Here is a 24431-nt window from a genome sequence, read left to right on the forward strand (position 1 = left end):
GTAGGACATGCATTTAGGTGTTAACACAGGACATGCATCTTTTTGTAAACCACTTACTTAAATGCCATTTTTTTCCATACTAACAAGAGATCTCTGGAAATTGTATTCCTTTCTTATGGAGATTCTTGAGAATTAAAGTGGTTTTATTTTGAGATAAGATGTGGAGAGTTTTAATGTGATTCTGTTCACTGCTTCATTTCTGTCTTTATTTGCACCTTCTATGGACTGTATTAGGTTTAGATGGCAAGTTTTAAGGAAGTGGGGAGGAAGGGCAAGGGAATTGTCCTGCAGAGAAGAGTTGAAAGATAGCCAATGTCAGATAGAACTCAGTTCCAGACAGCTCTAAAAGGACCCGCAACTGCCAGAGCTGAGACATTGAGAATGCTGGGTGTGCGCTGGGAGAACAGATTTAAGGAAGGGAAATATCACTGTGCAACAGCACCTGGGAGAGAGTACTGAGATGGGAGAGATGTGGGCTCCAAGGTCAGTGCAGCAGAAGGACAGGAGGAGTTCCAGGCTGGAGCAGCATCTCCCTGCAGCCCAGGAAAGTCTCACAGAGGAGCAGGCCATCCGCCTGCAATCCATGGGCACCTCACAGAGCAGATTTCTCCATGGAACCATGGAGGAGCCCACAGGTCAGCAATGTATGAGGTCTAGAGGAGGCACAGCCCATGGAGAATCCAGACAGGAACAGACTCAGTTGGACTCATGGTCCTGAATCATAAAGATATTTCAGAATTCCCACTGCCATTTATATTTTCCCCTGCTTATGTCTCAAGTGTTTGAGAGCTACAAGTGAACAATTGTATGCTTAACAATAGAACTAAACAGTAACACAGACAAGGAGAAAGATGTTTGTTGGTGGTGTGGGTTTATGTAGACATTTTAACATATTACATTTTAGCATATTACAGTTTAGGATGGAGATACTTGAACTAGTGGGCAAGAAAATGTAGCTTGTGAGAGGAGAATGGAAGAGAATTAATAGTCTGGAAAACAATGAATAGAAACATACTTACATTTAATAGAGTTATTATTGGAAGAAAAACTAGAGGAATGAAGCAATATCCTTACTATTAAGACTATGTTGTTGTTGTTGTTGTTTTATTTTCTACTTCTAACAAGAAAGCTAGGTGAAGTCATCTCAAAGTGGCCATGAGATAGCTCAATGGAGTTCTCAGGGACAATTTCATAAAAAGCAGTGACACATATGATGAGAAAGGAGATGCAAACTCTGAAACAATGTTACTGTCAGTCTTTCATGAGTTCAATTTTATAGGTAATTGACCTTTTTTTTACATTTTCCAGCTTTGCTTGGAATAGTAAACTAGAATATTACAATTTTTCTCTTGCCAGTGTTGCCGTTCTTTTTGGAACAACTTATCAATTACATAGAATGAAGTTAGCAAATGAAATATTGTGTAGAATATAGATGGCATATAGGTCAATGTACCTTCAGAATAATCTGTCTGTGTTAATGGTGTGTTATAAGCAAGCAAAAAGTTTGTAATGGTAGTTAGAACATCAGCATTTTTCCATACTGTGTGATATCATCTGAATGCATCATTATCAGGTTGAATTAGGAAAGACAACATAAATGGACTTACACTGTATTCTTATTTTTTGACAGGAGCAACTGCAAATTGTACTTAGGTAGCAAGATGGTACAAGCAAATGAAAGAATTCCTTCTTACCAGGTAACAAGCAGGAAAAGTAGAGAGAATTAATAAGCATATAAAATCATAGAATCATAGAACCATTAAGGTCAGAAAAGACTACAGAGATCATCTAGTTGAACCATCAACCCATCACCCATGCCCACTAATCATGTCAGTTGAGATTTAGAAAGCATTCTTACTCCAACTAACACTAAATATAGTTAGCTTCCTGAATTTATGTATCAGTTTTTTTTCAGCATGTATGAGTAATTTTCATGTCTTTTAAACTCCAAAAGTCTTGGAAGTCTTTTATCCACAATCTTTTGTTCTTGAAACTTTTTTAAGACAGCATTCACAGAATATTTTTATAGATATAAATAAAACAAAATTTGACAAATATCACTTATCTTTGAAATCATTACAAAATATTTTTTACAAGACTCCCTAACAAAATATTTCTCTTGAGGAAGAAAAATTTTAAAGGGGAAGGTAATGACTTTTGGACAACTTTTATCTCCATGAACACTGAACAAAATCCTTGAAGAATATTGTTCCTCTCTCAAGAGTGTTATACACATGAGTTTTGATTTATTCATATGACTTAGCTATTCTTTCCTCAGAGAATACTTTTCCTTTTCTGTATTTGGAAATCATCACCTATTGTGTCTTGGCTCCAGATACAGCAGTAAATTACAGCAATTTTAGTGCAAATCAGACAAAGCAGTTTCTGACATAAAGCTCCTGAACCTGAAGATTTGGCAAAATAAAGGACTTCTATGACACAGAAATTTGCTTTCCAATTATAGAGATTTAAGATTTTTTTCCCCTATTTATTTATTTTATTTAAGCTCATTTAAATATATATTCATCCTTTATAATATATAGCAATTTTTACCACAGAAACACACAGATATTTGGATGAACTTAATGATAAAACTCAAAAAACAATAAAACAGTCTCACTAAACAAGCCTCCTTCTGTATGAGATAATTATTTCTAAAGACATTTGAGGCAGAATAATTTAGGGACATATTTCTTAAAATATAAAAATAGCAACTGAAAATATTATGTCCTGTTGACTGAGATAATCAAAGCACAGTGTCTAAAAATGCTGAAATACAAACAGTATTTCAAATAAGAGGTTATAATGTAATAATGAAAGATAATGGAAAATACTACATACAAATTAATAAATGCAGAAGCAAATCTAATCTTCAGCAACTCCAAAATTGAAAGGGAATAGAATGATAAAATCTAGTGATTAGTAAAACCAAAAAGACAGAAGTTGAGTTGTATGTCTGGTATGTTTTCAAGTAGAATTATGAAATGTATTTGGATGTAAATTAGAAGACAAAAATGACTAAAAAAAAAAAAAGTAAGACAGTAAGACAACAGCTCAACAGCTGAAAGGAAGAGAGCCTTCTGCTCTCCCCAACTTTTTTTTTTTTTTTTTTTTTGACAATAAATACTATTCTTGGACAGCACAGGCCAATTAGACAAACTTGTCTATTGGCTTACCCACTCCCTCTCCACACTGATCAAAACAACTGTGAATACATGAGAACTACCATGGCCTGGCCTGTCATGGACATCCAATCTTTCGACTTTCTTGGCCTGCAATGAGTGAAGAAATATTGTCTTGGGCCAGTGTCTGGTTGTTGCTGAGTGATGGGTGAGTGCCTGGGGCTGGGCCAAACTACTTGGTGGGGAAGTGCTGACACTATGATGATATGGGAGCTGAGAGAAGAGCACATTGCTATCTGTCCTGAGCTGCACATGACCTGTGGTCTTGAGGTTGGACATGCCTGGCTATATACTAACAGGCTTATTTAGACTTATACAGTAAATCACATCCACTGGTGTAGGTTTTTATGAGCGCAGGATGCAGGCTTTTATTCATCCCTAATGGCGAAAAGAATGTTCGGGGAAAAAAAAAAAAAAGAAAAAAAAAAAGTGTTTTATATCTGAGAATTTGCTCTATCAAATAGTGTTATTTTACTCTTTGTTATCATTTCTGTGGAAATAAATAGGAGGCGTTACTTTTGGAATGACAAAAAAAGTGATGCACAGTACAGTTGCTCACTACCTGCAGACAGATCCCCAGTCATTCCCCAGGCAGCTCTTCCCCCCCCAAGGCAACTGCCCACAATTTAATAGTTTTTGCATTCTGTCATCTGTGATAGAATATCTGTTTGTCCGGTTTAGGTCAGCTGTCTTGGTTCTGTCCTCCCTCAGCTCCTTGAGCCCTCCCAGCCCCCTTGCTGGCACAGCGGTACAAGAAGCTAAAATGCTCTTGGCTCTTTATAGCACTGCTCACCAACAGCTAAAACCTCAGTGTGATCAACATTGTTTTTTCTCCTAAAGCTCAAGCATAGCATCATACCAGACACTGTGAATTTAAAAAAATATCTCTGTCCCAGATGCGACCAGAACAACTTTTCAATCTTTATATTATTTAAAACAGATACTAACATTTTTGATTTGTGAAATGTATTAAGGATTGCCTTCTATTTTTCCCAAATGCAATAAAGATTTTAAATGGAGAGATGATATATAAAAGCTGCTTTCATGGTTTTTCACTTATAATAATCAGAGAAGATCATACAGAGATAAAGAATGATGAGACCAAAAGAATGGATGAGGTACTGGCTTGGCTATTTTTAAATTACAATTTTCTGTTGATAATATTTATGTGTAAGATCACGGTCTCTGAAATCACACAGTATCACAGAATATCAGGGACCTTGAAAGATCATCTAATCCAATTCACGCCCCCTTGCCCCCCCCTCAATGAACATTGTAACTTCCTGGGTTGAAACTTTTAACTTCCTGTGTTGGGAAAATAGATAGATAGATAGATAGATAGATAGATAGATAGATAGATAGACAGATAGACAGACAGACAGACAGACAGACAGATAATAAAATCTAGGGAAATGTAATCATTTCAGGTAAAAAACACTGAAGGAGGCTGCGTCCTACTTAAATCTCTGAGTCTAATGACATGCTCTCCTGTGTTCTTCTGTGCCTTATTTGCTCAAGCACATGTTAAAACTCCCACTTGAAATAAAAGCATTTCTCTTCACTGGAGAAGACATGATTTCCTGATCCTCAGTAGTGATGATGATATACACAGAGTATCCTTTGATGGCCGACTGCTGTAAATATCCATATTGTTATGGGATGTCATGCCTACAGGAAAAGTGATGAGGATTCAGTGCACATCCACTTCTAGCCTTTCTTTCCCTCCTGCCCCTAACTCCACTGAGATTACCGTACATATGGGCTGTAGAAACACCAAGCAGTGTTAGCTAGAGAGATACCAGTATGCTTTAACATGCATATCAACTCACTATGAGCTCTTGTGTAGCCAGTACCTTTGAAACAGCTTATTTCGAATTGTGGTAGGAGATATGGCAGTCTCTGTTAAGCCCAGACAAGGAAAAGTCCCACACACATCTGAGCTGTCTTGTTCTACTCAGAAGAGTTGCAACCAAAAGAAACAAGAAAACTATACTTTGATAGTAGCATTTATTATTGTTTGACTTCAGTTGCCCTTGGGAGCATTTCTCTGAGGAAAACAGTGTACACATGCATATGTCTGCAGTTTATTGTCTGAAAAAAGCAACTTCAGATAAGTGAATTATTGCAACTCATGTCCTGCAGAGAGAACATTTGCTACAGACGGAGTGGACTTTAAAATTCTCACATTTAGCATTATTTAAGGAGAAAATTAAATCTGATTATACTTTGAAATCCTTCTGTTTCACATTACATATTTTAATTACACAGAGCTCTTTGTTAAGAAAGTATTTATTATAGCTTTTGATAACAGGCTTCCCAAAAATGACAGACAGACAGAAAGTTACTGGGATTTGAAGGTTTAGTTGTGTTTTTTTTGTTGTTGTTGTTGTTTTTGTGGGTGAGGGTGGTTGTTTGTTTTTTTGTTTTTGTTGTGTGTGTTGTTGTTGTTTAATTCTAAAGTATAGAAGGAAAGGGAAAAAGAAACAAATCCTCATGAAGCCTGCCAGTGACAGCACATTTTCTTAGCTTGATATCTGTGTCTGAAAATCAAAGTCCCACTGGATAAAGGTAAAAGTCACTTAACTGAAAAAATTCCTAAGTGTCTGAAAACTGGCATCTGTTCTTTATAGGTTCTTTTTGGAGAATTCTCACTAGAAAAGAGCAGTTGAAATGATTATCTTATGGCTGTACTAAATAATACAGTGTTCTACGACATTCAAAGGTCTGAAGATCCCTGTGGAAACAGTGACATTTGTACAGCAAGTTAGACTGCTTCTTCAAAGGAGGTTGGTGGGAATGAGAAAATGATAGGTTTTTGATGGAATGTTAACCCCAAGTGGCCACCTTTTCTGAAAGATAACCGGGGGAAAAAAAAAAAAAATGGATCTAATAATAAATAATACTTTAAATAAAGGTCCAGACTCTTAGATGAATTTAAAACTGATACACACCCACTTATTTTAATGGTCCCAGCTGATGTTCTGTCCCTGGAAAAGGAAATAAATGCCATATTGGTATGCTCTGGTGACACATCAGTTGGTTACATTTTCCTAGATGCTATAATCCATCATTTTATTAAGGGCATCCCCTTTTGCTTGTCATTACAACATCTGAAATGGTTTCTCAGACTCAGACTTCTTTTTTTTTTTTTTTTCTGGTTCACTTACCTGTAAGTTTAAAAAGTTTCTCCAGACATACCTGAAGTAAATATGGGCTATCTCAGCTATTAAGCAGGGTCACTGCCTCCAAATGAGATTTCTTCCTGTATTTATTTCACTGGTACAGTGAAAAGATATTAAGGGAGAATTAGACTGTGGGCTTTCTTCACACAGGGGGAGATTTGACCTTATGTGTCCCGCATGCTCTTAATAGCAGGCTGTAACACAAGTAGAGAAAAAATGAAAAGACATTTCATCCCACCTGTTGAATTTGGACAAGATTGCACTAGGAAGTTAAGAATCATAGGGAAAGCAAGCAGTCAGCTAAGGATAGCTTGCTTTTGTCCTAGAAGAGAGCAGCCAGTTGCAGGCCTGGATGCATTGTACATCTGCATCTCTGGCTATCTTTCCTTATTAGGGACTTTCTTCATTGTCTGATAGTGCAACTTCACCATGAGGACTGTGAATTCACGTCTATGATATTCCATAATTCTGATGGTGAGGCCTTTCCCCTGAGTTGTGGAAGCTGAATTCTTTCAGACTGAGAAGGGTCTGGTTGGGGAAAATGTCACTGGTATATTTGTAGAAGTCTCTTTGCTCGGATACTTGCCACCACCCACTGTTTATTACAGTTAGTTCTGCAGAACAGCAAAGTGACCTGCTTTGTAGATTTCCTTAGAGATTTAAGCTGAATTGGGCAGCTCTGTATCTAAAATCATACAGCAACAGAACTCAGCTGGAAGACAAACATTATCTCCTCAACAGGGCAGCAAAATCCATGTTTGAGCACACAGGCAATTTCTTTTTCAAGGATGTGGGGATTGAAGCAGTGTTACAAGTAGATACTCTTGATTATTGTCTAAAGAGAGCCCTAATTCCCAATGGAGATGGGTTTCCCAGGGTTGTATTTAGTACCCTGAGCACTTCAGCAATGCCTGCCAGCATTTGCTCTCTGAGACCATGTGCTCAGTGCCCTTCAAAGCCTGCTCAGGCCTTCCCACTGTGGGCATTGACAAGCAGAGAATCTCAGCTTCATGCCACAGAGGGTTTTAAACCTTGTGAATACCGATTATATTTTTCACTAGAATTAAAAAGAGATGAAGATCAGGATTTATTATATATTAATAAGAAATGAACAGGGCTTGCCTGGGCTCCTAAACCTTTTCTACATAGTATTGCTCATTGTGTAGCTAACACATTAACATGCTCTATGGCAGCCTGACAAATCGACCAAACTGAGTGTTTAATGTCTCCAGTTATATAATCATGTTATTTATGTTAGGTAAAGCATAGCTTGACTGCCATATGCAAACAAATTTTCACAGAGAATTAACTTTCTGAACAAACTTTCAGTCTTCACTTTTGCATCTCCTACAAGACGGAGGTCTAGAAAGTCAACAATATCTTATACCACTGAAGTTTTAAAGACTATTTTTAAACTTTTCTCTCCTTCTCTTTCAGCAAGTTGACAGATGGAGTTCTTATGTTGCTGATATACTTAAAATTAAATGTAGTAAAACCATTAAAATTTTAAAACAAACCAGCCACAAACCTTCTGCCCTGTATGACTGTTCTTTTATTACTGAAGGGCTTATTTTTTTATAACATGGAAATGTCTAAAAAAAACATGTTTTTGACTGTTCTTTTGAACAAATGCTGTTTTTATATTTCTTCTTCTCAATGCATAAGTAATCTAATTAAAGTATGAAAAGCAAGAAAAAGGTTAATTCTTAAATTTTACAAGTCTTGTTTATTCCCTCTTGCTCAAGAAGAGCTAGAAGCTAATGCCACAGTAGGCAAAGGAAAAGGCAGCAAAATACATCCATCCTTCTCCTCTTGCACTATAACAACATTTTCTTTGAAAAAATATCTGTGGTTTCAGTGTTCTGCCTGGAAGATAAATGATCACAGTAAATAAGGCTTATTAAAATTATTCTGTATCTCTGGTATTGTGACAAATCAGCTTGTTCCTTAACTTACACTGGAGCATACAGCATTTCTTTTACTCTGCATTTCTTGAATTTGCCTTAAGAGTACAGAAAAAGCAAAAATGCAAAGGTTCTTTTAGATTGCATAATGAGCAATCAGTAAAATCAGTAGTATCCCCTCAGTCCTAACAGTTCAGCACTAATTTCTTTTATGTGCAGAGGTGTTACAGTAATTTTTTGCCTTTTTTTTTTTTTTTCCAGTGGTGGTTGTTTGCTTGGGAAATGGGAAAGAAACTTTAACCCAGCAACTAGAAAGTTCTAAGCGAATTTTCCTGTATCTATGATGACTTCCTATTTTCAATAATGCCATTGAAACTGAATCTCAAAGTTTTATTGTGACATTTTATAAACAATATAATCTTTGAAATTATCCTCAAATTACAATCTAATTGATGCCAAAGGGGAAAAAAAAAAAAAGGCAAAAAAGAGTGGAAAAACATGCCCTGAGCTTCCTACCTCTCTCTTGATAAATACTGCATCAAAGATTCTCCCTGTAAGACAAATAGTTCTCCTGTTCTTGAGTGGTTTTTGTTGGTTTGGGTTTTTTTGAACAGTTTCTCAATTGAGTCTGCCAGCAGGCCCATGATCTATCCAGCAGGGATAACAGTGTGCAATATTTAATTCTTCTCTCTCCAGCTTCCCTGCCTCTGTTTTTCTGTCATAGCTGGGCTCTTTATGCCAGTGGGCAGAAATCCCAGGTCCAGAGCTTTAGTCAGCTCCAAATTTCAGATATCCTTACTGAGCCATTAAAAAAAGAAGGCTCTGAATTTCAATTCTCAAATAGCTTCATCATAAAACACTGCATTAACTCTCTCTCATTTCCAATAGTCTTTTCTCCTTAACCCCCCATAGTAAATCACTCACAGCTACTAACTTTCCTTTTATAACAGTGCAGTATGCTGTCAACTGTTCAAACAAACAAACAGACACCATAATTATCACTACATTCTGCATAGCTTTCAGATTAGCACTTATTTGCATTCCATTGTAGCAGAATTTGGTGGGTCCCACTGAGACCAGGGTCTTATTGTGCTTAGTGCTATACGAACATAGAGCAAAGATCAATCTTATCCCTAAACAGCTAATAGCTGCAAAAGGTGAAAGAACCGCTCTACTTTGCTTAACAGATGAGGTACCAAAGCACAGAGATTAAACAATTTGCTCATTGAAATCTGTGGCAGAACCGATCCCAGACCCCCTAAATCTGAGACAGATGTCCAGTTGACAAGGCTGTATCTTATCAGCTGCAACAGTGGGCCCCAGCTCAGCAACAATTTCCTATTGCTATCAGTAAGTAATCCTTCATTTCTGCTCTTTTATTCCCTAAAATCTTTGAAACTTCAGTATACTCTAAAGTGTAGTTTTATTTAAAAAAATGCAGGCTATTTCCATTACCAAGGCCAATGTTTCATGCCTCACAGAATTACTGGCACAAACACAATTCATGTTCATTGCTGTAAACAAGATGTAATGGAGCAGCATAGCAGCATCCACAACTGTCACTTATTATCATTACTCTACTCGCATATAATTAATTCCTGGTGAAATACATCATTATAATAAAACAATTCAAACCAATCCCCCAACCAGTGTTTCTGCCCTGGAAAAAATACCTCACAGTCAGGAAAATGGTTTGGGCTAACAACATTCCTCTTGTTCTGTACAAGAGCCAACAAGCTCTATATCTATCAATACTGCAACAAACCAACCCATAATAATGAGCTTACTGGAAAGATCTGTAATGGAAACTGAACCTATCATTTAGAGATATTTTTGTAATTAAGAAAGGAAGAATAAGAGAAAATGGAATGTAGAATATTTGTGACGAAGATACTTTTTGGATGCTCTGTTTTTCTCTGGACTAAACAAATAAAGGCGTTTCTTAACTCTTCCAAGGGATGACAGTAGGCTGTAACTTCTGAATGAAACACTAAATACTTACCCTCTCCAACAGCTCTCTGTCTGTCTTGTATTGGGGGCTCCAAATCTGGACACAGTACTCCAGGTGGGGTTTCACAAGAGCAGAGTAGAGAGGGACAATCACATCCCTGACCCTGCTGGCCACCCCTCTTCTGATGGAGCCCAGGATACTATTTGCTTTTCAAGCTGCAAGTCACACTGCTGGCTCATGTTAAGTTTTTCATCCACCAGGACCCCCAGCTCCTTCTCTGTAGGGCTCTTCCCAAGGATCACTCCTTCCAGTCTGTATTGATGCCTGGGATTCCTCCAGCTTAAATGCAACACTTTGCTGTTTAGAACCTCATTAGGTTCACCCAGGCCCACCTTTCAAGCCTGTTGAGGTCCCTCTGAATGACATCCCTTCCTTCCACCGTGTCAACCGCACCACTCAGCTTGGTGTCATCAGCAAACTTGCTGAGGGTGCACTCGATTCCGTCATCAATGTCAGTGATAAAGATGTTAAAGAGCACAAGGTTGTGAAAGAGCAAGAGATTGTTGTTTCTAAAACAAGAACAGTGTAAATTTTGATCAATAGTCTCCTAATTTTGCAGAGTCCCATACATTTTCACATAACCATCAGAAAGACATGTTCTGTATACAACTTCAAAACTGTCTCTATGGTTTCCAATTATGAGTAACAAAGGCCTTTGAGTGAGATACAGGAATTTTTTAGCAGAACAAGGAAGTTAACTTATAATTGAGTGTGGAAACATTTGCATCTCTTGAGTTTCTAGGACTCCTAACAAGCAAAAGTGATCTCCAAAAAATCTTCCAACACTATATGATGTCTCAACCTTCTTGCTTAAACATTTGATATAATTACCTGGCAAGTAGGATGTCTCTGAATTGGCTTTTCATCCCTTATTCCCCTATGTATTTCTTACTTCCATTTATGTGCTTCTATCCTACATGGGATATGATTAAAAATGGAAAACAAACAAACTTACAGTAATGCATTTCTCTTTGAACTTCTTCTACACACACACACACAAACATACAAGTTTTAATTTAGAAGCAAAAAAAATATGACATTTTCCTAATAGACTTTTTGGCATTGCAACCAGTGGAACTAGCCCTTAATTGGAGCACGTTTGAAAACAAGCAGCCCACCTCAAATTTGAATGGGAATTTACATCAGAGATAATTGCACAGCAAGGAGCACAGAAGTATACATAATTACAGGCAACAGGCTTACTGCAGATCACCTTATAAAACTAGTGTCACAGAGCCTTTTCATAACAGGCAATTCTGCTTTTATGTTATTATTAATACTGTTGTGGGTTGTTATATGAATTGCAGGAAGATTTCACATATCACTCTTGAAAACTGTGACTAATATGCCTAATTAGTAGGCTTAAAAGAAGCTGATCCATCTTTTAAAGAGTTCTTAATCTGTACAGAGTTTCAATTAAACTTTGTGTCTTTTTTAAACTAGACCCAGAATTTAATATATTATTGTGTATATCATACATTGATTATTACTTAATCTCAAAAATATTTGAGCCTCTAAATATATTATCTTACAGCATTATATTTCTCTCTGATCTGAACTGTGTCAGTAGAGCAGAAGTAATCCCCAAATTGGCATTTTACCAAATTCATGCTTTGGTTTTTGAATATTCAAACTTCTTTTATTGTTGAATGTGCGTTTGGGATTATCATGGGAAAAAAATAGCAGGAGCAAACTATTTTCATGGATTTTCACTCACTTTTTTTTAAGATTATAAATAAAACAGAGTTTTTCATTACTGCAAGGGAGGAGTGGCCCTTTTAAGCAGAACAGGTAAGGCAGACAGGATCCACTGTGTGTGAAAGAGATGGTCGTGCAGAACTTACAGTTGGTAATGACATGGCTGAGAGCCTCTGGATAAAGTCTAAGAGACAAGCAAATAATGTAGATGTTGGGAGTCTTCTACAGTCCACCCAGCTAGGATGATGACACAGATTAATCAGCCTTTAAGAAAATAAGGATACTTCTTGATCAACCAGACTTTTTCTTTGGGATGAGTTCAAATGGCCAAACATTAACTGGAATGACACACAGCTGATACAAACAGGTTGAGGAGATTCCTAAAACACCTTGATGATATCTTCTTCACACAGCCAACTAGGAAAGGGGCCCTCCTAGATTTGTCATAAAAAGAGAGGGTCTTGTAAGTGAAGTGGCAATTGGTGACAGTCTTGGCCATAGCAACCAATAAGTAGTCATGGTTGAAAACCTTTGATCATAGGAGGAAAACTGCCACCAAAACCTCTACTAAGGATATGAGAGAGCAGACTTCATGCAGGTCAAGGAACTAGTTAGCATAGTCCACTGGGAAACTGCTTTTGAAGGCACAGATATCTGTCAGTGCTGGTCACTTTTTAAGTACCACCTCTTAAGAGCACAAGAACAGACAATTCCAAAATATTAGATGTCAAGCAGGTAGGTCAATGTTTATAGTAAATGGGATTACATCAGGCTGGCAGCTAGTCTCTAATGGGGTTCCACCAGGCTCCTTTTTAAGGTCAGTTGTCTTTAATGTGTTTATCAATGACTTGGAGTTCAATATGTACTATTGAAGCTTGCAGAAAACAGCAACTAACTGGGAGGAGCTATTGACTCCATCAAGGGTGGAGGGGCCCCGCAGAGAGATTCTGAGAAATTAGAGAGCTGGGCAATCACCAACTGCATAAAGCTTAACAGGAGTTAAGTGCTGGATTCTGCACCTTGAATGAGACAACCCAGGATAGTGCAGCCAGACAGTAGGACTAGGAAAGTGATTGTCTTCCTGTGCTCTACACTGGCAAGGCTGCATCTCAAATACTGTGTTCATTCTGTGATCCTCACTACAGGAAAGATACTGAGATAGCTACTGGAGCATGTCCAAAGAACAACAATGAAGCTGGTGAAGGGTCTGGCGCACAAGTATTCTGAGAAGAGACTGAGGGAACTGTGATTGTTTAGTCTCAGGAGGAGGTTCAGGGGAGACCTTACTGTTCTCTAAAACTACCTGATAGAGGTTGTGCTGATGTGGGAGTTGATCTCTTCTCCCATGTAACTACTGAAAGGATGAGAGACAATGGTCTCAATTTATTCCAGAGGAGGTTCAGGTTGGATATTCAGAAAAAAATCTTCTCTGAAAAAGTGGTTCAACATTGGAACAGGCTGCCCAGGAATGTGCTGGAGTCCTTGGAGGTGATCAAGAAATGTGGTCAAGAAATGTGTAGATCCAGCACTCAGAGACATGATTTAGCAGACATGGTGATGATGCATTGATGTTTGTACTTGATGATATTAGAGGACTTTTCCAACATTAATGATCCTATGATTCCAAGATTCTATATGTATAGACTAAAAGACGAGTCAGTAGTGTGTCCTTTAAGCCAAAAGATGCATCAAGCACAGAACAGCTAGCCAACTGAGGAAAGGGATTGTCCCCGTCTGCTTGGTGCTGCTGTGTCCTCACCTTGAACGCTGAGTGCAAGTTTCAATGCCACAGTATAAGAAAAACTATTACAGAGTGTCCAAAGGTCTACAAAAGAAAAAAAAAGGAAAGGTCCAGAGGGCAAGACATATGGGGAGATTAATATGACATCTATAGGAAATCTGTTGAGAGTAGAAAATACCACCTACAAGAACTTACTGTTCCTTGCATATCAACACATCACATAGACAGTGGCTCATAGACAATCTACAGGACAGACTTCGACCATTCAGAAAGTAACTGGTGTGATCAAGATTCAGACCCTTCCGGAAATGACCTGATTTTTTCTTCCCAGCAGTAAAAAATTCAGTCATCTCCATCCAAGACCTGCAGCTCTGTTTTTGTCCAAAGCCTACAAGTGTTTCAACATATTTCCTTTCAGAAGTACAAGCAGTACAGAAATTAGCTCCTTTCCATGTTGAGGCTCCTTATAACTAGAGAAAATTCCTATTGCAACATGACTTAAAAGCAACACTATCCATAGAGAGAATGCCTGGATGCTAAGACAGAAGATGCAGTAGAAGCTGAAAAAAATCAGATGCAAATCATATTTGGAGCTTTTGTAAGATCCAACTATGTTCTATCATGTCAAAATAATATTTCTGTGTAAAGTTTCTCAAAATCTAATAAACTTGAGTTGCATAAATAAATTTGAATAAATTGAATAAAATTTTCCTTTATTCATACTCCCATGTTAAGCATCATAATTACATATTTCGCTGCAAAGTTCAAACTAGCAAATGCCTTTTAAGAAAGGCCTTGTGTATGATCTTTAAATTGATCTTGCAAGTAATGTCATTATTACTCTTTGAACAGAAAGCGACATACTACCAATCCATGACTATGCCTTCACAAGTAAAATCATGTGTTTGATAGAATGCTTATTTCTTAACAGTACTAGGTAGCTTAGGAGTTAGCTGATCAGCCTTATACTTAAAACCTGAAAAACTAATGTAGAATCTTACCATGCAGAAGAAAACAATGGATAAAGCATTTAGATATGTATGATCGAAGAGTATAAGACAGAACATTCAAGATTACAAGTCTTATTTTTCATAGTGCATGACAAAAATATATTCCTTGTGAGTTAAAAGAGAGAGTTAATATAGTTTGCTAATCTTTTGTGAGCCAACATGCAACTTGCAACAAATTGAAAGATGGTCATTTTAGACACCCTTGTTTTAATTTCAGAATGCTATTAAATAGAGACATATCTATATGAGCTTTCATTCTTCTACATTATGTAAACATTCTCTTTGCTTCCCTTAATCTCCTTTTGGCTAAAGTAAAAAAACAAGCAAACAAACAAACAAACAAACAAAAAACAACCATATTCTGATTGTATACGTCTGTGCACATCAGTGTGTATGAATTTTCCTCAAGAACAATTTCATCTTTGTTTGGGAAACAAAGAAACAAAAATTGTGATGTTTATAAACTATATAAGAAGCTACAGAAAGCAATCAGAAAAGAGAAACAGATGCAAGATATTATATGGTAGTCAATCACCTACCTGATACATTATCACCTTTACAAAATACTGCTCTTGCTGCTTAAAAAGAACGCTTATTTTCAAAGAGTAAAATAATTGATAAAATTTCAGTTTTGTTCCTATCAGAACATTCCCCATCAATGCATTGCAGAATCTGAAAGTCACTTCTCTCTCTCCATTTTCAATCACCTTGCTATTTGCTGACTGAAATCACTTTCCCACTGTTAAGTATTGCAGGTGGATCTCAGTCAACCATAGGATGAAGGTGTTTGAAGCACAATCAGCATAAGCAAAAATTTTTTATAAAATATACAAATGTTTCAGAAATTCTATATATTCCCTGACATAAACTAGGGGTAGCATTTTTTTTAAATGCACTGTGTTTAAACCACTATCATTTTAGCATATGACAACAACATAAGTATTCAGCTTCAATCTATCACATAACAGCAAAATTGAAATAGCATTCAATTTGCAATTTCTGTTCAAGGTGGATATATAGAGTGGGAAAGAAGATTTCTTGGAAAATCACAGCCTATGTACAAGGGCACGTGCAGCTAGAATAAAGTTCTCCTGATGATAGATTAGAACAAATGAAGAACAGTTCTGTTGAAAGGAACCTAGAAAGACCATCATGTTCAACTGGTTGACCCCTTCAAGGCTAACAAAAAGTAAAAGCATATTTTTTAGGGCAAATACCAAATATCATTATCCAAATACCTCTTGAACACTGACAGTCACTGGAAAGACTCTTTCTGCGTCTGACCACCCTAATAGTAAATAAAACTTCTTAATGTTCAGTCTAGAACCATTCTGGTCACAGCTTTGTGCAGATCCTATCATGCTGTTTGTTCCCAGGAGCACAGTTAGGCATCTTCGTTTCCCCTCTTCAGGTTGCAGCATAAAGCAATGAGGTTGCCTTTAAACCTCCTCTTCTCCAGACTGTAGAACACAAGTATCCTCAGCTTCTGCTCAAAGGACATGCCCTCCAGTCTCTGGTTTCTTAAACATGCTCATGGTAGTATGCCACTGCAAAATTAACAGAGAATGAATGACTCAGACTCTAATTGTTTGAAAACAACTTTATTCATAATTAATTACTTAATTTAGATAAGAATAAAAAAAAATATGTAAAGGGAACAGCTGTAGAAGGAAAACACAAGACAAGAAAAGGTTAAGTTTATGATACTTTCCTACTTTGAGTTCTGAACCTTTTCTAGTCTGAGACTGGTACTAACCTTTCCCACGTCCATCAAAGCACATCACAGAATTCAGAAAATTATTTTTCTCACATTTTTAGAATTTGATACCCCTTCTAGAGTGAAGGGCAGTGATGAGAACATTACATGTTTTCTCTTTCCCTTCACAGGAACTTCCACTTTTTCTTTACTCATCATGGTAGAATTTACCATCTTTCATATTTGTTTGCAATCTATTACATAACAAGTCTGTGAATTTAATATGATCCTTTCTTTCTGAAGACTTTGACATATGTATTTTTAATAGGTGGACAAACTTAACCATTCCCTTTCTCAAAATCCACAATGATACAACTTTAAGTCAAATTCCTTGAAATTCTTATTTTTCTATAATCACCTGGCTAGACTACTTTCATTGCTGTTGTTATAAAGTCTATGCAAAAAAATTAATAAGCAAATTATGAAATTGGGAGTAAGGTCCTTAGAAGAACTGATTGTTTTTGTTGACTTGTCTTGACCTCAATTATGACAATATATAAGAATCATATCAAAAATCTTCACTGTGATTAGGTATAATTTCCTAGAATTATAACACAAGTAAACTCAAATGAAATTATTATAAATTTTGGGTTGCAAATGTATTGGGTGAAACACAAAAAGAAACTTCATTAACAGAATAGTTTTAGTTTATGTAAACTATTTTCAATTAATAAACATAATATCTAAGACATTCAAATGCTGATTTCATTGGAATAATTATGAAAGCATTCAATACATTGGCTTTGAGAAAAGTGCTACTCATATGGAATAGCAACTGAATAATTAGAAGTGGTGGTTTATGAGAATTTTGACACAGAAGAAATAAAAAGTAAGAATGGATCATTTATGTGCAAAATCTGAAATAAGCAAGTTTGGAATAAAAGTTTCATTTCATCTCATTTATGGATTTGTTTAACTGAGAGAATACTAGATTTCAGTTTCAAATCCGTCTGTAACAGGGGAATTAACTAGCATGTTCACAGAACTGAAACACACCAACTGATCACAATATGAAGCATCTTCCCCTTAAACCACTAATTTGAAGAACTGTTAAATAATAGGATCAGTTAGCTCTCAAACTGAGATTCAAGACAGCAATTTCAAACAGCAATTTAGGGTATATCTTTGAATTTGCTGGAAGTTCTTTGCTACCCTGCTGAAGAAGATGAACACAGGGATGGAGCACCTCCCCTGTAATGAAAGTCTAAAGGAGCAGGATTTGTTCAGCCTGTGGAAGAGAAGGCTCTGAGGAGGCCTCATTGCAATCAGCCAGTACTAATGGGGAGCTTATAAACAGGGGGAGACTGACATTTTTTTAAAGTTTGATACTGACTGGACAAGGAGGAATGGTTTTAAACTAAAAGGAGGGAACTCTAGATCAGATGTTAGGAGGAAATTCTTTACTGAGAGAATGGTGAGGCTCTGACACAGGCTGCCCAGAGAAGCTGTGGTGCCCCATCCCTGGAGGCAAGGCCAAGGTTGGATGGGGTCCTGGTCAGCCTGAGCTGCTGGGGTCAGCCCTGCCCATGGCAGGGGAGTGGGACTGGGTGGGCTTTAAGGTCCCTTCTAACCCAAGCCATTCTACAATTCTATAATATCTATATTTTCAGAGGACAGAATCCATTATAGAAGAGACTAGCACATGGAAGATTAAGGTCTGGAATACTCTATCCACAACCTGACAATTAAGAACTGATTCTCACCATCCTTCTGCTATATCTGAACTAGAACAACTGACACAGCTCTAATGCTTTGTTTATTCACACAGTTTCTCATCCTCTACCTGAACAAAAGGATTCCAGTAACATGAACAATTTAATGACTAAGGACAAAAAAAGCTGCAGCAAACATTGCCTTGTAATTTAGAAATAGAATATAGCTTTAATAAAAATTCACTGTCAGCTATCTATTCCCCAAAGAGGCATTACAGCTTCTCTTCTTTTTTACTTTGCTATTACTGTAGAATATCAATAAGAAATTCCCTTAGTTTTGCCAGTATAGAACTATATAGCTAAGTAATCATGTAAGACAACTTCTTTAATGTCAAGCAACCAAAGTAGCAAATTCAATATCAGGATTGTAAAAGTTTATGTACATACATTCCCTGAAAGGGAATAATATATTAGCTAGTTTAACCACTTTTCTGCATAGTCATGGAAAGAAAAGGAAAAAGAAAAAAGAAAGAATTCTACCTCATATATGTCTACTTTTCAGTGTCTTGGTAAACAGACTATGCATCATTGCAGTGTGTTCTTCTCTCGCCCAGAAGAGAAATGGATGCCTGAGAATTGTAAAGAGAGGATATACAGGGAATGACATTGAAGCCAAGTAATTAAATGTTGGGAGGAATGGGTTAAAAGCAGAAGATTTGCAAGGAGATGAGATGAGAATAGTAAGCTAGCAAGAAGGTTTTTAAGTATGCTCAAGTGGCCTTGCAGCTGGAAGACACAAAGTCTGGTGAGTAGTAATATATTAAATACATATTTCATACCTACTGCTTTTAATCCTCTCTGTATTTCACAAGTAGAACATCTGTCTTTAGAGAACTTAGATATCTAGATGTCTGTTGGAGGCACCCTATAAGACATGCCTTGGTACAGAAAAAATCAAAGCACAGCAAAGATCACAGCATGATGCTAACCTACACAAGCACAAATCTTTGATAAACAGGTGTAAACAGCAGGATGGTGATTCTCCAGCATGAACTAAGTTTAACAATTCCTATTTCCATGCTTGTATGCCTCTGTCCTGATGCTGCTACAGGGAGCCCTCAGTTGGCAAGGTAATGAAAATAAATTTATTCTATGTTTCAGTCATATGTTTATGTTTGTTCTTGCCCACCTGTACTGTCTCACATGGGAAATAAGGGAAGAAATATGGAAGCGAAGAGAGGAAGATAGAGATGGCAGTCAAACCACATCAGGCCAGCCACTGAAGAGCTTTGTAATAGCAGAAGCATGCTGAGATACTCTAAGCTTGGGTACTCTATGTCAGGGGATTTATCCATGCACAAGTTTGTCAGAAATCTTGTAAGATAACGTTACTGTGTGTTACTGGATGTAAAAAGAAAGCATGTGAACCATTCTCAGTTTTCCTTCATTTCTAAGCAAAGAAGAAGTGCATTTTCCACTGAGCAAAGGGCAATACTTTGCAAGGCTATAGGGACATTTTTAAAAGACTGAGATGACTCTGTTACATTCGTTAATAATCCCTAAATTAAAGTCTGAATCTAGATTTGTAGAATGTAGGTAATATAGAATACAATTATGCTCCCATTGTGACAGTGAGAAAAATGTTGCCCATTAGACTAAATCTTTAATCTCTCCATCACTGAAAGTATTTTTCTCCATAATTCAATTACACATTTTAGAGTAAAATGACATTCAGATTCTACAAGAATTCACATATCCTTTATTTTTCCCCATGACTGTCTAATATTGCTTCTTAAATGTCCCAGTTTACAACTTCTATGGCTTGGATGTTGTTACTTGATTACTGTATCATCCTTTTGATCAAAACTACTTTCTCAAATAATCTTTACATGAACAAATTAATAATTTATGAGCAAAATATTTAAAGTGATTAAAGAAATCTCCACAACAGAAAGGAAGCCTGTAGATGTTTGTAGGAAGATGTTGTTTTTCTGATCTTAAGCAAAGTGCTTAAGAGCAGACACATTGCTCATTTGTTTGTTCTTATTCTGATTTCAAAAGCTTATTGCAAGACAAATATCTTATCCTCTTTCTTTCCCTCTGATTCATCTTCCTGATTAGAAAGGTCTGGAAATGGGAATTGAGAGATTTCTACCATTTTTACTTCAGTAACATGGGAACAAGAATATATTTTCAATTCTTGCATTACCTTAGGCATTTTTTGCATACACACTCTTCTAATAGCAATGTTGTGGTGCTACATTTCAACACTTATCAATAAAGTGACAATTGATACTGTTTTGTAAGCTTTCTCTTCATGTTGATCTCATACAGTGCTCTATTATTTTCATGCTGGAGGAATCAGTGGAAGTTTTCCCTGATTATAACATCTAAAGCTGCTTTGGTCCCAGAATGGCAACCAACACCTTGCAATTTCATTTTAAAGAAGGTGACTTGTTCATTCTGGTCTTCAGTGATGGCAAATGCTGAGATCCAACTAATATTAACTAAAGTGCTTCCTGACTCCAGACATGTGTATAAACCAAAGCAAAAATTTTACATGCACACAAATCTCTGTAACAAGAATTTGTCCGCATACAAAGGATAAACTTCTAATAACTTAACAGACAAACATTTTGGAGTTTGCATCCTGTTTAGATAGAAATGTCCATCTTTATTCCTTGGAAGTTTATATTTCACATTATCTACAGCTTCATATGCATGACATTGTCCAACATATATAAAATCTATATTCCTGTGTTTGTTGATGTTTTTCTTTTAAAAAAAAAAAAAAAAGTATAGCAGCATTTATTCTGGATTTGAAGTTAAATTGAAAATGCATGGAAGTCATAGAGTGGCAGGCAAAATTTGTCTCTGCAAATGGGACCGGTTTCTTCCTTGCAGTACAGTAGCTTGAACTAGAAGATACAATTTAGAAAGATAAATCAAGCAGCTCTCATACTTCTGAGGCAAATGGATCTTTTGAACTCTACTACAAAATCCTACTACAAATAGCCTCATTGAAAAGTATGAGGAGAGGACTCTTGTATATGCTTTCTTTCACTTTAGGAAATTTAAAGCCACCTCATTTTATTCTCCCCCAAAGATAATGTATTTCTTTTTCTTCCTCACTTAGAAAATCCAGTTCTTCCTACACAAGAACTCACGAGAAACAACAGAAGAAAATAAAAGAAAAAACTAACAGTTCAGGAAAAAAATAAAAAACGTGATCTACCTGTTTGAAATTCATCTCATACATTTGGTTTTGTTGCTGACTGTTTCGCATCAGAGTATCATACTGTGACAGAGTCTAAGTTAAAAAATAACTCCTTATTGTTTTGCAGGTTAAGCACAAGTTGTCTGGGAGAGATGAAAAAAAAAAAAAAAAGACAATCTTTAAAAAAGTGTGCAAGGTTAACAGAGAAAATTTCAGATGAAGTAAAAGTAACATTTAGACATTACAAAGATTACAGAGCTCCACGTATTTTTCAATTTTCTAATTTGACTTAAATAAATATCAACTTTCATACACTGACACAAGAGAAAAATATTAGCTGCTTTTCTAAAGCATTTTTGTTATGATGTTCTAAGGTACATTCAGAATCTTCTAATGCAAAAGAGTCATTTTGTGTAAAGTGTGTTATAATATAATAATCCATGCCTTACTCCATGGATTTCCTTTCACAGTTCCTAAATAAGCATCTAAACAGTACCAAAGTCATGTAAGAGAGTAAGAAAAAAAAAAAAAGAAAGAAAAAAAAGAACAGGATGAAAATAATTCTATAAGACCTGGGGAAAGCTAAGGCTTTTCTAGTATCATGATCTCATACAATTAAACTCAATGGGAATTCCCTGCTAGAATTAGAAAAGAAGGAACACAGGTGGAAATCAATGTTTTCAGATTACAGTTGAGACTATTTTTGATATTACTGGAAAAAAACAATAACAACACAGAAATAAACAGAATAGTCACAATTAGGCATATACAATTTAGACTCATTAAAATTTCATTACTTTGAACTGTTAAGAACACAAACTCCTGGAATTTGTGTGTGTATCTGGCCCTGCATTTACTGTGACGAAGAGTTAAAGATCTGAGAAAGCAATATATAAATCTGCTAGTGCTACCAGGTAGAGAAAGTAGATGCCCCCGGTGATTACTTCCATTGTGAAGAACATGGAGGAAAAAAACGAAAAAATGCAAGTGTGTTAAAGTATTCTAAAACCTCATGGTTTTATCTCCTTGAATTTATTTATTTATGTTTATTTAGAACATAGCATTAATAAAATATCTAAGTTTTTCTACAGTAGAGTTTCATTAGCCCAAAGAATAATCAAGAGAGATCCCATTAGTAAAAATAATAATACTAATAAAAGATTTTTGTGATAATAACACTTGTGTGAATACTGTAATCAACAAGAAGGTTAATTCTGCTTGAACTCTATCTGTGTTGTTTCAGTCTTAGGCCTCTTTGTGCAACCAGTAATATTGTTTTTCTCACTGTCTTGTAAAACTTGGCTTCTAAGCATTTAGAAGTGTTGCCACTTGCAACTTGCAGCTTTTACTCAGGGATACAGTTCTTGTGGAAATTAAAGCTTTTTGTATTTGTAGTTTATCTAGTCTTCAGAACAAGAAATTGGAAGGAATTTTCTTTCCCAGTGCTGAAGTATTATAATATCATCTCCTCTGCAGCAGAGGAGAAATAGGTGGACTAAGAATAGAGTGAACTGCCAGGCTTAAAGGTTTGCAGTCAACAACAGGAAGTCCTGTTGGACTGCTGGAGTAACTAGTCCTGGATTGCAAAGGTTCATACTAGAAACCATATTGTTTAGCATCTTAATTAATGACCTAGATCTTCAGCAAGTCTCCAAAAAAAACTGGAAGGAATACCAATACATCAGATATCCATGCAGATGTTCAGAGTTACTTCAACAGTCTAGAGAAATGACTAAACAGCAGCTTCATGAAGTCTGGCAAAGGTAAATGTCAAGTCCTGCATCCAGCATGCATGGACATGCACCGGCACTAGCTCAAAGGCTGACTGTCTGGAAATGAGCACGGACTACTGGTAAATCAGCCACTCACTCCAGAAGTTACCACGCTATTGATATCATCTGAGTAAGATTTAATTCTACTTTATAGTTCTTCCAGTATAATCAGAATGCTTAATAGCCTGTTTTTTGTCTTTCTACCTTTTTTTTTTAACTTCTGCAATTCTGAAAAAGTATGAAAAAGTTAAACTTCTTCCTGCTCCCCTCCAGAGGACTGTCATTTTTTGCAGTAAGTCCTTAGGGAATCAAATCCTGTATATGTTACACCTCTAAAGGTTTCCTGTATGAACTATTAAAACTTAGCTGCTAGACCTCAAGCTTCAAGTGCATATCGATGACTACAATGAACCTGTACCATCCTACTTTTGGAGCCAGAAAGGAGGCACTTTCTAATGCTCAAGGGGGCTCCAGGACTGTGAATACTTTCTTTGACTCTATTGTGGAAATTTGGTCTTTCAACCTCTCCTACATCGATCCCCAGTTTCTAGCTTGTCTATGAAGACTATGGTGCAAGAGTCTGTTGTATAGCCAATATTAAGCACATAGCTGCTAAAACCAAACATTATCCCATTCGAAACTGAACTGGATGAATCTTTATTATTTTCAGTGTAGTTCATTGTTTCTGACACTAAAACTATGAACTCCATGTATGTAACTCCTAAATATGTTCTGCAAATAATCATAGAATCATAGAATCATGGAATGGTCTGGATTGAAAAGGACCTAAATGATCATCTTGTTTCAACCCCCCCATGCTACATGCAGGGTCACCAGCCACTAGACCAGGCTGCCCAGAGCCACATCCAGCCTGGCCTTGAATGCCTCCAGGGATGGGTCAGCCACAACCTCCGTGGGCACCCTGTTCCAGTGCATCACCACCCTCTGTGCGAAAAACTTCCTCCTAATATCTCCTGTCTTAGTTTAAAACCATTCCCCCTTGTCCTATGATTATCGAGCCTCGTAAACATCATTCTCTCTCCTACTTATATGCTCCTAGAATGCAAAATTTGGACTGAGTCTGATCTAAAACCTACTCCGGGCCAAAAATAAGTTTGTTCTAAATAGTGTAAAGGGAGAAGGCAATTGAAATGAAGATTGCTGGAAAGTTTAAAGAACTACTATAAGCTATTGCTACATCAAAGTGTATCTATAGGAGGCTGCCACAAGCTTCAGCAAAAAAAATCCACCAGGCTTCCATGCATATATGATTTCAGGTTTTCTTTTTTTTTTTCAGATCTGGCTA

At 36.6% G+C, this 24431-nt stretch overlaps 1 protein-coding gene across 1 annotated transcript in view; it reads left to right on the top strand.

The window, feature by feature from the left end:
* The first annotated feature begins 469 nt into the window (after window positions 1-469).
* Window positions 470-24431, top strand: part of LOC149920028 (maestro heat-like repeat-containing protein family member 2A) — an 85201-nt gene continuing 61239 nt past the window's right edge. The window contains exon 1 of the mRNA XM_090142152.1: window positions 470-635. Coding sequence (XP_089998278.1) covers window positions 470-635 — 166 coding nt within the window. The remainder of the gene's footprint in view (window positions 636-24431) is intronic.

The sequence above is a fragment of the Phasianus colchicus genome, chromosome 1, assembly GCF_987193195.1.
Source record: "Phasianus colchicus chromosome 1, bPhaCol1.hap1.1, whole genome shotgun sequence".
In the NCBI taxonomy this organism is placed as follows: Eukaryota; Metazoa; Chordata; class Aves; order Galliformes; family Phasianidae; genus Phasianus; species Phasianus colchicus.